This window comes from Lipophrys pholis (genome assembly GCF_963383615.2).
Source record: "Lipophrys pholis genome assembly, chromosome: 2".
Lineage (NCBI taxonomy): Eukaryota > Metazoa > Chordata > Actinopteri > Blenniiformes > Blenniidae > Lipophrys > Lipophrys pholis.
In genome coordinates this window covers 2,775,900-2,792,862 of record NC_137636.1, presented here as the reverse complement: position 1 = coordinate 2,792,862, position 16,963 = coordinate 2,775,900, and the positions used below count along the sequence as shown (strand labels likewise).

Below are 16,963 nucleotides of genomic sequence, written 5' to 3'. Positions count from 1 at the left end.
GCAGATTCTTCTGGACCGGCTTTGACGTGCACATCTGTTGCCTGAAGTTTTTAATGAAGTATCCAGAGACGATTGTGAGGGGAGATTATTGTGATATCTCTCTGTCTTCGCCTCCTGTTGACTTGTGTCTCTTTTCCACGTCTTCGCGGCGTGCGTTCAGTGTGAAGCGTGTAAAGAACAAACAGATGGGCAGAGAGCGTTTGAAGGTCGGCGAGACCCGGCGTGTTCCTGCTTCTCGCTGTAATAAGGCCATGATTGCATGTATATGCATGGGACCGTTCCTTTCACCGTTTTAATTACGGAGGGCGAGTCTCGGTTCCCTCGGTTCCCTCGCCGACGTGAACAACATCACCCAACAGGACGAGCGCTAATCTGTTAACTAGCGTGTGGACGCTGCAGTGAATTAGCCGCCGCCACATCAAGCAGATGAGCAAAGCTTGACCTCGTGACCCGCTGCGTCGCAGAATAAAGCCCAAAATTCAGAGCCGCTCCAGCCCGCCGCCGCTAAGATCCAATCAGCTGCAGAGTCGACGCTAATGGCTGGCGATCACAGAGCCGACGGCGGCGCTCGACACGCAGCGAACGCGTTAACAATGCGGCGCTTCAGATTGTGGTCAGCGAGGTCGCTGCTTATCGCGGAGGCTGCGGTAGCAGAGAGAAACAGGCGTGCATGCGCACACGCTCAGGCCGCCTTCACAACACGTACAGTCCAATTACAGAGCGAGGACGAGGCCCGGGCGCGGCACTCCCTGACCTTGTTCCACCACAGATTGATGAGGCGCCGTATCGCCCCAGCAGATCAAATAACTCCTTCCTGGTCCTCATTACCGGGACGAGGGCAGATCTGCAAGTGCTGGAGCGCACCGACACACTGCACCCGCACCGAAGGAACTGGCAGAGTCGCCGATTACTAGTACTCACGGTTACTGTCGTTTTATATACACACTTGAGGACAATTCACACCATATAATCTAGTAAAAGGTGAATTCATTGACACACGGCAACGTCTCAGTGTAAAAGCATCGTTTAGGAAAAGTTTTGCATTCACACGACATCGTTTTGAAAACGATGTCCGGTTTCTCCGGAAACGACAGAACACAGACGTTTGTATGGACAGACGGACCAAGTGTGGTATAACGGTGACTGTCAACTGTCCCAGGAGACTTTGGACGGGGAGTCGTCACCCTCTAGAGGCAAACATTGTTATTGTCCATCTACTGAGCATGTGCAGAAGATCTACAGTCCTACCTGGATTATCCAGTGTTCAACAGAGGCACTGTGTCTGGATTACCCAAATTTATCTGGATCATAAAAATGACGATGACACGCATGTATGTAACTCAAAACTTATGTGTTGTAATATTTCATCAAATACCACAGCAGGTTCAACAACAGTGTGTTATTCCTTTTCAACTTTTAATTGGATGAAAACAGGTCTGTGCACGTAACAATACCAGGTTCCTTATATATGGAGTTTATATCTTTTGGGGCCTTTCGATGTGAAGTTTGCATTTTCTCCTCTGAGGGTTTCTCCATCCGCTGTTTTTTCAAAAACATGTTCGTTGATCTCAACAGCTGAAACTCTTTCAATTCTTTCTCCTCTTTGTTTTGATGTCAGCAACTGTCTGCAGGCCAACGCCGTCCTGGGATGAAGTACTTGCTGCTGTAGTTCTTTATGGAAGTTATATGGTAGTTTATGCTTCATGTAATCTTCTACCAGTAAATTTAATTGAATACTGCACACATTTCCATTTGATGCAGTTCAAAAGTAACTTTTACTTTGATATTACTCAATCATGTAAAATACATAACATGAAATCCACGACAATTAAATTGAATCAGTTATGTTATTGGCCATGCAAATATATGCCATCAGAAAGGAACTAATACTTCATACGCTTACTTGAGTATCTTTAATAACAATATGTTTAATCAGATGTAATTTATGCAACATTTCACAAGGAAAACTCTCCACTTTGTGTACTTTTTTATGATTTATTTTATTATACTCATACATAAGTACAACTTACACCATGTAGTTTACTTCAATACCTTTAAAATCACAAATCCTGACTGAGTTTCTCCCTAATTACGATTCAACCCTCTATTGCTGCCAATGAATTATTATTTTAACCGAAATAAATGCTGCTTTATGTCGACATTAACTTACCAAACTAATTTTTATATGCAGTTTTACAAGAGTTGGATCCCCGTTTATATGACTTCATAGTATTATGATTTGTTTTCATTACATTCAACTTATTTTTTTTGTTTTGTTTTTTTGAAAATGTTTTATTTGTTCTAATCAGTTTTTGTCATGAGATATAACCTGAGCTGTTCTAACTCCTCGTTCTCGCGTGTTCTCCACAGTTCCTCCGCAGTTTGTCAAGCGGCCAGCCAACATCTACGCCCACGAGTCCATGGACATCGTGTTTGAGTGTGAGGTTTCGGGGTCGCCGGCTCCCACCGTCAAATGGGTGAAGAACGGCGACGCGGTCATCCCCAGCGACTACTTCAAAATCATCGTGAGTTCACTCAGAGCGTTCTCTCTCAGCCTTTTATAATGTAAGATTGATTCTAAACCATATAACTGGGGGGGGTTTCTTTTTTGTTTGTTTGATAGAAGGAGCACAACCTGCAGGTTCTGGGTCTGGTCAAGTCCGACGAGGGTTTCTATCAGTGCCTCGCAGAGAACGACGCAGGAAACATCCAATCCAGCGCGCAGCTGATCATCCTGGATCACGGTACGCCACTCACCAACATTTCCCAACTTCATAAGATGTTCTGCACGATAAGATCAGATCAGCTCCTAATTGAAACGATGACGGGAATTTGTAAGTGATAAGATGATTAAGTGTCTTGATCAGTATCAGGAATTAACTGCCTGATCATATGGAGCAGATTTGGAAATGCCAATATCTTTAGAGACCCCATGAAATGAAGAAAAACTTGTGTTATTGAGTAATATCTTAATCTCTGGCAGATAATTCACCAAAAATATATATTATTGTACTGTTTCCACTGCACATTAGCTTTGCTTTTCTCTGCAAAACTCTTTTATATCTAATAAGATATCCTGAAGTGAAGGGAGTGTTCTAATATTGCCTCCAATAGAAATGCGTATACAGACGTAGCCTCATATTTGCAGTACCGGTTTCAGATACGAGCAAACAAAGATTTTTTTTTTTTTTTTCTCGTAAGTACATGAATATACAAGAAAATGGGAGTCATCACATTTAGCATGTTTTGTGGCGTTTTACAACTTAATTTTTGAAAGTTTTGTTGCATTATTACTTCCTGATGCATAATCCTGGTACATTAATATACAGAAGTGACAATAACATACATTTGTTTTATGGGGTCTCCATGGATGCTGAACATCTTGAGTCAAAAGAAACTTAAAAATTTCCCAAATCTACCAAAGTTAACAAGCTAACCATCTAGACACAGCCCAATCAGTCTTGTAATACCAGTTTGAGCCACTAGGTTGTGCATTGAGTCTATCTTCCTGCATTAAATCCAGAAACTGACTCACTACTGCCACCCAGCACATTACTTAAGCCTAACATTCCGTACCTTCAATGTCAGCACTCATAATAGCCCGTTAGCATCTAGCTGCTAACACTTTTTAGCACGGTTCATTAAGATTTAATACATATGTGTGTGTGTGTGTGTCTCTCAGAGAATTCCTGCAAATACTGCAGTTTTTGGCAGTAAAAACTAAAACAAAACCCTCGTGGTTCAGCTGCTTTCTGTCCGTTTGCCTGATTCATAAACACCTGGATGAATTCTGTGCACATCTGTGGAAGTGTGAGCAGTGAATTCGACAGTGAAATGAAACCGCTGGGATCTTGTTAAACCAGGGGCGCCTCAGAGGGAGGAGGACGATATCTGGGGCAAATGATGTTGGGTTTCGCACACTGTCCATTCCACGCATGGCCTCGCAGAAATGTACTGAAGGATGCCGAAAGTAAAGCCGTCTTTCAGCGCGGAGCTTTACCCAAACATAAACTCACATGCTGGCGAGCAGCATTAGTCTTTTTTTTTTTTTTCTTCTTCTTCTTCTTTCTTTTAAAGACAAACTGAGCTGTTTGAACATTAATTCCCAGGAGCTGCAAAACAACTAACGCAGGCAGACGGCAAGGACGGCTGCTTCAAGTGCCAAAACAAAGTGTCTGAAAATAGAAACAATTGTAGAAAAAACATAGTTTTAACATCCCAGTTCTTGAGAGGAAACGTAACACAACCTAATTTTGAGATCATTTGCACAGTCATAATGATCAGAGTCGAACCCTACAGGCCCCGTTGAGATTAAAAGAAAGTCTCCCGCGATGCAAAGATGAATTCATGACGATGAACAAGATGGCTTTTCTCAGAACATCGTAATCTAAATAAAACAAGGTGGGAAACGGAGAAACAATAAAACGGCAAAGGCAATAAAGGCAGAACAAACCCAATACAGCAGGCGTCAGGTGAAATCTCTCAGATCGGCTCGTCTTTGGAGCAGGAGTGTCTGACCGGCAGTCCACAGACCCAAAACTGACCAACGGGATTCTGGACGGTCCAACGGCTCATCGTCTGTGTAGTGCAAGGCAGTCGAACCTAAAGCCTCTGGGCCAAACCAGCTCCAGCCCGGCCATGTCAGAGAAAACCTTGATTTATTTATTTATTTTTACATTTTTTAACCGATTTATTACGAGTAGTGGACACAACACAACGCTGAGACCTGAGCTGAGATGTCTGTAATGCTGCCGTGAATGCTAACTACCTCGTTACTATCAAAGCCATGCTGTCAGGGAGTGCTTGTAAAAACCCCCATAATGCAACAGCATTATTTTGTACCAGAAGGTTTCATTAAAATTGGCTTTATGTTGAGATTGTGGTCATTTTCAGTCATAATTGCTTGTTTCGTGACATTCTCATCATGTATGCTCGGCACAAATCAAAACTTTAAAGTTTCACCTCAAAGATGATTATGGCAGCATTATGCTGCTCCGACCCACTCAACCTGAATTCAGGCTGTTTGTGGCCACTGAATTAAAATGTGTTCGACACCCCTGCAACAGTGAAAAGTTAGAAAAAAGACAATAAAGATAATGGCTATTTTTAATTTTACCACTATGGGATACACGTTACACTGTTATGATGTATAAATACACGTAGATACACACACATTGGCTAGAAAGCTAGATAGAAAAAGCATGATTACACGTAGATCTAGATATTAAAACTACATGTAGATAATTAACATAGGGTGCGTCCACACAGAAAGATTCAGATGCATAAATATACAGATCGAGATTCTCATCCAGGTAGAAATAGATAGTCATTGATGGGTATCCTCAGATAAATAGATCTTATATTGATCCTGGAGACAATGTGAATTGAATGAGCAGATATAACAGGGCGCCGAGGACTAAAGAGCCGATTGCAGCACGACGCTTCAGTAAAAAGCAAGCCGCCTATCTGCTGGTGAAATTACATTAACATCAAATCCATACTGTGAGGATGAGTTCGTGAAGAGATGCAGAAATCTCTCCGTCTGAGGAGCGACATGAGTGAACAAAATCACCGGAACTAAAAGGATTTCAGTCTGCAGTTTAAAAGGTTGTTTCTCATCTCCACTGTGTTTTTGCACTGAAACAAATAGGGTTTTTTTGTGTGTGTTATTATCTCACTGGTGCAGCCTGCTTGAGGCCGGACCGGCCTGCATGTGGCCCCTGAACTGAAATGACTTGTTGTCCAGGAGAGTACGTGGAAGATTTTAATCAAGCGCGCTCTCCCGTCGTTCAAAGCAGGTGGCTGCAGAATTAGCATGGCGGTGGCACCACCAGCTGTTTCCGTCCCACTGATTCGAGGACGTTAAGTCAGAAATAATGATGACCTGCAGCTCAACGTGAATCTGTGTCAGACACCGGTGGTGAGGGTCTTTACGTGGCCACGGGGTCTTTTCTTTTGTTATTGTTTGAGTCTAAGATGAATGTGAAGAATTAGGGCGGCAGCTGGCCTTGTCCGAGGGCTCCGCTCAGGGTGAGACTTTCAAGACATTAATCTGCTTTCATCCCCCAAAAATATCGCAGAGCGTTTTCTCTCTCTTTACCTTTCTGAGTGTGTCACCGTCATTTTGATCCAAACTCGCTCAGGCCTCATTTTCTAGACCGGTTCAAGTGAAAATTCATGTTTTTTGGCATTTTCGTTCCTCTACGCATCCGCGTACAGAAACGCTGAAAACCAGGCAGTTGGCATGCCAGGCCACCGGTTGGCGCTGTTGTTTGGTTTTGTAATGAAACCACACACATGTGATGTGCCGAGAATAAATTGCAGGAAACATTAAAGATGGCGAGTCGACCGGGAGTCGTTGTTGTTATCGTCCATCGAGTCGCTCATGTGCAGAAGAACTTACTGTGGGCGCGGTGCGCATGTGCAGTAGCAGCGTTTTCGAAAAGTTGCGTTCTCCCCGTTTCCATTGAGGGTGAGCATTTGCAAAAAGTTGCATTTTTTTTCCCCTTTTTCAATGAGACGAGTCAGAGCATTTTCACAAGGTTGTTTTCCCTCGTTTCCATGGAGAAGGTTCCAAGCACAGGTTCCAGACCCCCCCAACATTTTCCAGGTTCCTGTTTCCACTCCGGTTCATTATCCAGTCTCCACAGATGCATCTGGAAAATAAGCAAGTACATTTTTTTTTAGAAAACTATTGACATTTTGTATAAACACATTCCACGCTGTCTTCTCCGTGTCGGAGTCGTTTCCTCACTCGAAGGCGCGATTCGCTCGTCCAAATGGAGAATCGATGGCTTTGAATCGGGCCGGTTTCTCTACATCTGTCCGCCGTCACGGTTCAGCGAGGCGAGGCTGGGATGAATCTGAATACCGAGACGCGTGTCCGCCGCACACATGCAGCCATCTGTCACCTTTCTCGGGACTTCTTCTCACTTTCTCCTCGTCTTTCAACGCCACCTGCTCCCCGTGATAATCTTAACACTCGGGGCTTTGCGTCCTCTCGATGTCCCGTCCCCCACCCCTCCTCCCCCTTCACAGCTGGATGTCTTTGTCCACCTCACACATTCCCCCTCCTGCTCTTTGCTGCCCCTTTGTGTTTGGCCTCAGTCAGGTGTCCGGCGCCTCGAACCCTCCTGAATCTGGGCCAGCAAACCGCCGCGTGCAGTCGGTGGAGATAAGCCGGGGACTTGCCGCGGGGATGAAGTTGTCTTCACCCAACAGGGAAATCAATGAGGGTGAACTGCATCTAAATATCCAGAGGCTGCAGGTTGGCTTAATGCTCATTAGTGGCCGTAATCTTTGCATCTTGACGCTGCCAGCTGCAGTTAAATGTAGCTCCACTGATGATTCCTGCTCCCGGGGAGAAAAGGTCAGCTGTCTGTCAGCATGCGTGGAGCAGTTTCAATGTTATTTATGTCCGTATCAATACAGCTGGACTGAAACACACGCAATTCACAATTATTTAGCTTAAACAGGCGTGACAACAAGAAACTACACTACTGCAACCGAGGCAAACTTTACACGACAACACATCATATTTGAGTTTTTGTTTGAGAATATTCTTGCTTTTACGCGGCAACATTTTGAAAACGAGTTTGTCCAGAAAACACGGATTCAAGGATTCTATATTGTCATACCAATACTCAAGGCCCGGTCGACACCGAAACATAAACAAGTAAAGAGCAAGATAAAATAAGCTGAATTGGCACAATAAAAACAATGTAGACAGTGTTTGTATTAGTAAACAGATACATGATCAGACAAATAGTCAGTGCTGCAGAGCTACGGGACTCCAATACACTATAAACACTAATAATGGTGACTCCACGTTGGTATGGACAGACGACCAAGTTGGATTGTTGTTTTGATTAGTCTCAGTTATAAAAACCACCGAGTCCCAGGAGAACATGAACTGGGAGTCATGACACTCTGGAGGTAAACGTGGTCGTTGTAGTTGTATAAGAACTATTTACTACGGCTGTGGGTACGCATGCACAATAGCAGTGTTTCTGAAAAGTTTCCTTTTCCCCCGTTTTCATTGAGACGGAGTCGGACCGTTTTCAAAAAGTTGCGTTTTCTGTGACTCCCAGCACCGTCATCGTGTGAACGGACACCCAAAACACGACACAAGGATCCTGTCTTCACTTCTAAACGTTAACTACATTTTAAGCCATGTAACCGCAGTTTCTTTTCCCTCTCGCGTTCCTCTAAACGTTTGCTTTCGTGATCTTAAATCCTCGCGAGATGCAGCTTTCTATCTGATGAAATGGGAGCCCTGATTGCAGTCCTGAACAGTCCTTCCTGGACTTTTCTCACGGCGGCGTGCCGAGCAGGTCAACTAGTTGCAAACAGATGTGGGTAAAACCGGAGCTCAGATGCCAAGCGTGGCCCCGGAGGGGGCCGAATCGCACGGTGGAGTTCACCCTGAGTAAAAGCCTCTTAATGCACTCTGAAGCAGACACTCTCCCACGTCTCCGGGAGGAGATGCAGGTTGGTGTCGATTCTTCTCCTGACAGAAGATAATTAAACTTTCACAAATAATTACCTTTTTTTTTTTCTACATGTGCGTGACATGTTTGGGATTAGTCATTTTTGGAGAATTAATTATAGGTTGACAAGTGTTTCTAGATGTTAATGGTGCCACGCTGTTGCCGGGCAGCTTTGTTTTAACTAGTAATTGAGTTTCACTTTGATTCAATCAGCAGAGCCGCATTGAGATTTAGAATCTCTTTTGCAAATATGTCACGGCTAATGCACGCAACAGCAGAGGTTGATAAGAAAAAACATTTTAAATGACAAAATACACCAATCAGCCATAACATTATGACCGGTGTGCCGTGTAGGTCTCCATTGTGCTGCTGAAACAGGCCTGAAACATCAAGACATGGACTCCGCTAAGGTTTTTAAAGGTCTGCTGAGATATTTGGCTCTAAGATGTTAGCAGAAGGCAAAATGTGGTGAATTCCAATAATTACTTTACTGTTAACACAAACAACGGTTTTCCAGGAAACTGCAAATCCAACTTGTTAAAACAAATACTCCGTCTCCGTGAAAACGAGGGGGAAACACAACTTTTCTGAAATGCTGCACATGTGCACCGCAGTGGCAGTGAACACTCGTTATGCTCAGCAGATGGACAAAAGCAGCAGCGCCAACTCCTGGCCTGGCATGCTAACTACATCTCTTTCAGCGTTTTGGTTGAACCCGTCAGCAGGCGTCATGTTATGGTTCCTGTTAATATTAGTGTTAAATCCTCGTATCGTGATAGAAAAACAACATTAATAGACTCCCGGGAGAATGACTCATGATTGTCATGTTGAATCTATGTGAGCTGTTTTTATATCTGCTGTGGACATAATTGTCACAACGTGAACTGCGGAGGACGTGACGGTTACAGAGAATCATCACACGTTATGTAACCGGCAGCATATTTCTCACACACGTGAGAAAAGCAGCGTGGCGCATTGAGGCGGAGGAAAGTCACATTATTTATAATCTTAGTTTCTAATGCACAAACAATGCAGCTGTGTGTAATCATGGCTTCTTGTAGAGCAGCTCTTCGAGATAAAAAAATGAGAACAAATATTTTAGTCTTTGGATTAAATTGCATTTCATTGGACCACGTTTGCAATAACATGGTTACTTTCTGGAAGTGGAGAGCGGCGGGTAGCATTTACATTTTAGAATAAACACTCATAAGAGGCGAACTCCTGCGTGTTTTAATATTCAGTACTTTTCATTTCCATATTAAAGAGATTGAAGCCCACATACCAGCTGAGCACGGAGCTCTTACTTAAAGCCCACTTGTCAAAAACAGCAAGTTAAGCTTCAAGCACCTAAAAAGCTTGATGTATAAAATGCAGATGCCATTCAAAACTGGCAAACAAAAGGGAAGTGGTTGCACTCCACTACTGTTTGCACTTAAGGGTGTGTGGTTTATTTTTTTTTGCTTCTACATGTTTGCGTAAATTCAAGATGCACCCGCCATTTGCATGTGAATACCCATTCTGATGCTCTTCCCATATGCCGAGTTCAAGATGGAAAATACTCCTCCGTGTGAGTTTTATCAGTCTCTCCATCTCTCCTCTGTTCTCCACTTTATTCCCACAGCTCGCAGGAATAATGTTTAAACATTTTGCCTCCTAGTGCATCAACCCGGTACTTCACTGAAGAGACTGAAAGCTTGTTTGGACGTGTGAGCTGTGAGCTCTCGCTCAGCAGTACATGTTGGCAGGAATGAATGTCCCCTCTTTCTGAAGAGAGGTTGCATGTTCTCCCTGAGCTTAGTAAATAGTGCTGAGCATATGGACTTCTTTCTATGTGCTTGCATCAGTTTTCTATAGCTTCTCCGTTTTCCTCCCTCGTGTGTTTAAGGTTAGTTGCGTCTGTCTGCTCTATCTATCGTCTGTTGTCAGCTGGGATCCGCTCCAGCACCCTGCGGCCATTAACTAGGTCAGGGGTCTGCGACATGCGGCTCTACAGCCACGTACAGTTCCTCTGTATTAACTCTCTGAAGCCTTCTGAACTCTATATGTAGAACCGTTTTCATCCTGTTATCATTTCATTTATTATTATTTTATTTTAATACCTTAAAACGGGTAAATTTGCTGTTAAAACGAGGCTACAATCTGCTAAACTTGCCAGGAAAACAAGTTTTAGGTGGAGAATTGGCGAAAAGAAACCGAATTGGCTCCACATAACGCTAGCAGCGATGAGCTTCCTGAGGCTAGCCACCTAGCTCACTGACGTTAGCCGCGAGGATCAGCGTCGCCAGCTAGTCAAGTAAGCTTGGCGGCTAAGCGCTAAGCTGTCTAGCGCCTGTTGGTGTGTGGTTCCTACACGGACAGCAGCCACGTCAACACGCAGCTAGCTGCGACGCCTTGTCTGAGTTAGCAACAGTAACTAATGGGGGCGGGGCTTAGCCAAAGGTCAAGTCAGCAAAGTTCATGCAGGATCCCAGTAAAATGTTCCCCCTAGTGGCCAAACCAAGCACTTCACTTGGCTTTTGTCCTGGTTGGGCTTGAACTGCTGCGGGTGAATCTCACCGAGACGAATGACAAGAGTAGGAATTGTACTAAATACTTAACAACTGTGAGTTATACAATTTAAAAAACATCAGTCACCGTTTGACACCGTGCATCGCTGCGACATGAATTTTGCATTCGTTATCCTGCAGGCCAGCATTCCCAGCTATGATTCAGGGTTTTTTTATGATGAAAGAAAGACGACACAATATCGCTGATGCAAACGCATTTCTACAAACTTTAATTAAATCCAAACGTGGAGCGATCCTCCTCAAAACCTCGCTTTCTTTTATCTCTTCCTACCTCGTCTCCTTCACCCGACCAAGCCGCCATTAGTCTCCCCCCCCTCGTTTTAGACCCGTAGCAGCAAACAGAGCAGTCCTGTCCTCCCCTCTGATCCGAGGTAGCGGCCCCCCGCTGAGAGATGGAGATGCCTCGTCAATGCCTGAGCGCTCGCCCTGATTTCCCCTCTTCCTTCATCACTCTGTATTTATGAGCGCAGCCATCAGGAGGGCTGGCATGATACGCCGACATGTGTGCGTCTGCCGTCCCCAAAGCTGCAGCTCGACAAAGTGGCAGGCGCAGGAAGGGATATTTAGGGAGTCGGACTCGCTGTAACTTCATTAGCGACTCAGTTAATTACAGCACACTTGAGCACAAGTTCTCCCCGTGACATGAGATGGAGAGCCAACTGTATTAGTGGCTGACTTGGAACTGACGTTTACAGCCAGAATTAGATTGAAGCGGTTCTTTTTTTTTTCTGTTTAATCCGAGCCGAAGTGGAGGAAATCCTCGCAAGCTGTGTTCAGATGCTCATAAAACCGAACGGAGTGGAAGTTTTCTGGCTGGCGAAGGTTCTGGTGGAATCTGTTTTACCCTGCAAATACAGAATTAAATAACTACAGAACACATAGAGCTCTGTGGAGGAACATTTGAAACAGTTTTTGATCATTTAATCAGTAGGTTCCGGGCTTGTTTCTTCCCAGAACCCAGCTTGAGTACCTCTAAAACTGCAGACCCTCCATCTGGCCAATGATGTGCCAAAACATTAGAGCGAGGCCTTTTGTCTGACACCCCTGCTTAACAATCAAAAGAGTGGAACATTTCTTAAGTCCAGAAAGTATCTTTAATGTGTGCAAAGTTGATATTGGCAACTTCAGAGCCCCTTCATGATCTCTAGACAGTGCTACTGGACCCCAAGTTGAGTATCGCTGCACTAAATGATACTGGAGTCGCCAAGGAAAGACCCTGAACTAAATGAAAACACTGACTTCCGTTTGCAGACAAACTTAAAGGTGTCATATTATGCAAAATTCACTTCCTGAAGGTTTTCCAGCAGTACTAATCGTCCCCATACCTGGAATAACGTCCCAGAAGTGAAGACAGTCTGTCCTCTCTCTCCCTGGCTTGTTTCAGGTTTTAAAAAGTGTGTTGCTCCAAGCAGCCAATCAGAAATCAAACCCTATATAGTGTCATTGGGGGTTTAACCAATCCCAATCAAGGTAGGTCCTCCCTTTGACTCCTCCCACAATTAGGCAGCTCTGCTCTGGCACATGGCACCACGAGAGGAAGTACTTCCTCCTCTTCCCAAGATTGGCATGTGTGGGCGGAGCCAGTCCAGCTCACACAGACACAGCAGATTCTGAATGCAGCTCCTATGGTCCAATATTCAAATGGAGGAAAATCAAGGAGGAGCTAGAAACTTAGAATACTGAAGGTTTCTGGAGCGACCAGACCAAGTGAAAGTGTTGAAAAGCTGAATAATATGACTCCTTTAACTGAATGGAGCCACTGTATTCACTCGATTAGCTCCAATTCTGGGATCCACCGGATGTTAATAGACGATCTGTCTCTGTGGCTTCTAAATGCTTCACTCTATCGTCCAGCCAGTTCCTTCTCACAAAAATATCAACCTCAATAGAATTTACATTTATTGTAAGAGACTTGTAGTTTATTTGGAAGAAAGGCCTTTTTAAGAAATCATAAGGGATGAATTGCAGCTACATCATCGATAAATAAAGTGTTTTATGTCCCTAGTGAACACAATTTAGTTTCAGTGTCTTTTCTGATCAGTTTTAATATCATAATGTATAGAAGTTCTTCAGAAGGGGATAAAACTGTCGGCCGTGGTATGTATTTACTGCACATTGACTTTCCAAACCAGAACATATAACGAATCTGAATGAAAACATTAAATATATTGGATCTTTTTTTATTTTATTTTTTTTTGCCTTGAAGGGGAGCTGTTGGCAGGAAACAGCAGTTGAATGAGAAACACACAATTACAGAGTCTCACAATCTGCTGACCATTAACTGAGCCCAACCTGGCCAGAGGAAGCCGCCACGCTCTGATCTGATAGCCGCGAGCTATTGCGTTTAACAGGAGAAATCTCCAAATGATTCTACCTTATGTCCAGTCGGGCCTTGAGAGGCGTTCTTGTTCTTTCATTTTCCTGTAACGCAGACAGTCAAATATTGACGCTGTGTCGTTTTAATTATATCCACATGGACCCTCGATACTCCTGAGCGATCCATAGTTACGGATGTGTTTTATCCAGAAATACATCCTGATACTGAAGCTTTATTGTGCTGCTTTCTAATACAAATCAAGAAAGTGATATTCAATTGAAAATAGATGGAGAAAGATGAATGGAGATACTTAAAAAGGAGCTCCCTGCTGTCCCGATACTGCCATTGGAGGAGAAATAAAAAAGAAACTGTGTCATATAAAATGTAACTAGATCATTGTTAAACTAAAAAGGAATCGAAACAGTGGAGTTTGAGTCGGCAGAGCAATAAAAAGAATCACTTGGAGAAAAAAAAAATAAAATCCCCCAAACACATTTTGCAAGAGACAAGTCGGGGGAGTCTTCCACTACAGCGGAGCGCCGCCTTCATTCCCTGTTCAAATCGAGATGTGTGAGGCGGCGGCTGGAGGACCCTCCCCTGGAGCCGGAGGAATAAAAGCTCAGACCCACTTCGGGGAATTCCAACGCACTCCATCATCGGCCGGCGGGGTCACGGCCCGGCCAGCGGGACACGCGTCCAGAGCATGTGACGGATAAACAACACGTCATGTACCGGCGTGCACACAAATGTTCACACTTTCTTCTACGTTGGCGGCGAGGGCTTCGGGAGGTCACCGAGACACGGGCTCATTACGCTCGCTGATTGATTCCACTAAACGGTCCTTCGATGTTCATCCAAGCCTGCGATCATCAAGCTGAGGCTGATCTGGGTTACCTTGACTCTCCTTGTTGTGCTGCACCTGTGTCTCACACACACACACACACACACACACACACACACACACACACACACACACACACACACACACACACACACACAGATGGATAAAAGGCCTGACAGGAGTGTGTTTTTTGCTTCGGTGTTTCATATTCATCACATTTACATTGTGTTCAGGTGTAAATACGTGTTTTAATAAGATCAACTCAGTTTTTTCAAAAAGTGAGGAATTCTGGGAAATGAGTATCTCAGTAGCACATAAAAGCAGTTAAAAAAAACTCACATTTAATTGACGTGTTTTTTTATGAGTGCACAATAATTGCTTGAATCAATATGATAATAATGTTTTTAACATTGTAGTCAAATGATTCTTTTTTTTCTGGATGACCATGAAAAAGCGACATATGAGCCAGAAGTGGAATATTTGATGTGGAATGTTAGTAGTATGTAAATGTGAATATAAAATCTCTAAATTCTGCCCGATAGCGAAATATATTAACATTCAAATTTGGGGGATAAATCCCCAAAATGTGCGTGAACGGACACACACACACACACACACACACACACACACACACACACACACTAACACACACACACACACACACACACACGGTTCTAGCGATAGTGATTAGTGAGCCTGCTCTCCCACTGGAGGCTGCAGGAAGCTGATCAGAGGGATTGTTGTTGCCTAAATTGATTGTGAAGAGCAGAAATCAGCGTCTGCTGAAATTGCTGTTTATTGGGTGGCTGATGGCGAACTGAGCGTTTGTGTTGCGGCTCCGTCGCTCAGGGACGGTGCCGCCAGTGTGTGCGCGCGTGTTTACAAGCCGCGGCTCTCGCTGCACGCGCTGAACTTTTCTGTTGGGTTGTAGTTACTCAAGCGTGGCGAAAGGCTTTGCCTCCATTTATAAATGCTCTGTCGCCTAAGTGCTAACTGCAAAATGTTCTGGGTGCCTCGTAGGCTCTTGTTTTCTACAGAAAGAGGATTAAAATAGCCTTCGGTACCTGCGTCTGAAGGTCAGGCTTGTTATCGAACGCTGTTTTGGGCTCGACTGTCATGTTTGCATGCGTCAGTTGTTTTTACACAGCCCGTGAACGTCTGACCTTACTCGCGGTATAACGCCGTCCTCATCCAGGATGACAGTGTGATGTTTTTACAAGCGGACGCTCCTCTGGGTACAGTAATTGGAAGTACAGAAAGGCACAAAAACATGAGTTTCCCCTCACGCCCGTCCCTCCGCAGCAGGCGGCTAACCCCCGCCAGCTTCTATTCTTCCCCGTTAGCCCCCGCCTAGCTCGCGCAGCTGAACCACCCGCTTTCCATGAGCTAAAAGTAGCATAGTGACTAACATCACAGTGGGTGACCCTCGCCCCTCGCCCCCCACCCTTGCAGCCTCCTGGTCCTGTGTCCAACCCGGGGGGGGGGGGGGGCTTTATTTGCGTTTACGCAACAACATTTTGAGGGACAATGAATCTTTTTAAATGATGTCCGTTTAAACAGAAACAACTGAAACACTGAAAACAGTGTAGTTCATGGGCCTCGATTGGTAGAGTGGTCATCGCCCAGTCAGAAGGTTGTGGGTTTGATTCCACATGTCAAAGTGTCCTTGAGCAAGATTGAGCGCGTTGCGTGGCAGCTGCCTCCGTTGGAGTGTGAATGGGTGAATTTGATTAAGAGTGTAAAGCACTTTGGGAACTGCTCAAGTGGTGGAAAAGCACTATGGAAGGGAAATCCGTTTAGTTTTCATGTTAGGCCACTAGTGGGTGCTGTTGTTTGTTTTTGGTCTGAAACTACACACACATGCGAGCAAAGAACAACACGTTATGAACTTCAACAGTGTTATTAAGGTAACTGTCAACTCTCAGGAGAATATGGACTGGGAGTCATGACACTCTCATTGTTGTTTTTGTCCATCAACTGAGCATGTGCAGAAGATCTATTTAATATTGCCATGGTGCGCAGAAGCAGCGTTGTGTTATGCTGTGTGCACAGAGATGAAGCCCCGGGCGTTTTGCTCCTTTAACATGACAACGCAGTCAGAGCGTTTTCCAAAATTCCACCTTGGGGTCCGTTTCCGTCTAAACAGACACTCAAAACACAATGAAGGTTTTGCATTTTCACTTGTCATGTAACTGGGCTTCAGCGAGCCACCCACTGTCCCCGAGCTGAAAGGAGCACAGTGACAAACATCACAGTGGGTTAAGGCCCCCCCGCAGCCTCCTGCTCAGCGCGTCCAACCCGGGGAGGCCGCTTTAAAAGCCGGAGTTTGATTAGCTGCACTCTTTGTTAGCAAATCTCCAAAGAGGGGCGCAGCTGCCTCCACTTCTGAAGACATCATATTTGACCTTTCCCGGCCTTTTCCCGGCCGTTCGACTTCACTCACTTTATGCATGTACACACACTGTTACACACCGCTTTCTTTGAAATCAATTGCTTCATTGCGGCCTCGCTCCGTTCCCCTGGAAAAGGTTGAAATGTGTTAGTGTATATCCGAGGTAATAAGATACAAAGGCAGGCGGCGGGGGGGGGGGGGGGGGGGGGGGGGGGGGCTTGTTCCCACTTCTGGGCATCGGTGGTGAAACGCTCTGGAGATGTGCAGCATCACTGGCTGTTTTCATCCTCTACAAAGACGAGCCCAAGAGGCTTCGTTCCCCTGCATGTGGAGCATGTGAGGCATATGATGCAGGAT

The 16,963-nt window shown here is 44.8% G+C and overlaps 1 protein-coding gene across 1 annotated transcript in view; it reads left to right on the top strand.

The window, feature by feature from the left end:
* Positions 1-16,963, top strand: part of neo1a (neogenin 1a) — a 220,984-nt gene that overhangs the window by 154,853 nt on the left and 49,168 nt on the right. The window contains exons 6-7 of the mRNA XM_080458855.1: positions 2,371-2,525; positions 2,624-2,744. Coding sequence (XP_080314981.1) covers positions 2,371-2,525; positions 2,624-2,744 — 276 coding nt within the window. The remainder of the gene's footprint in view (positions 1-2,370; positions 2,526-2,623; positions 2,745-16,963) is intronic.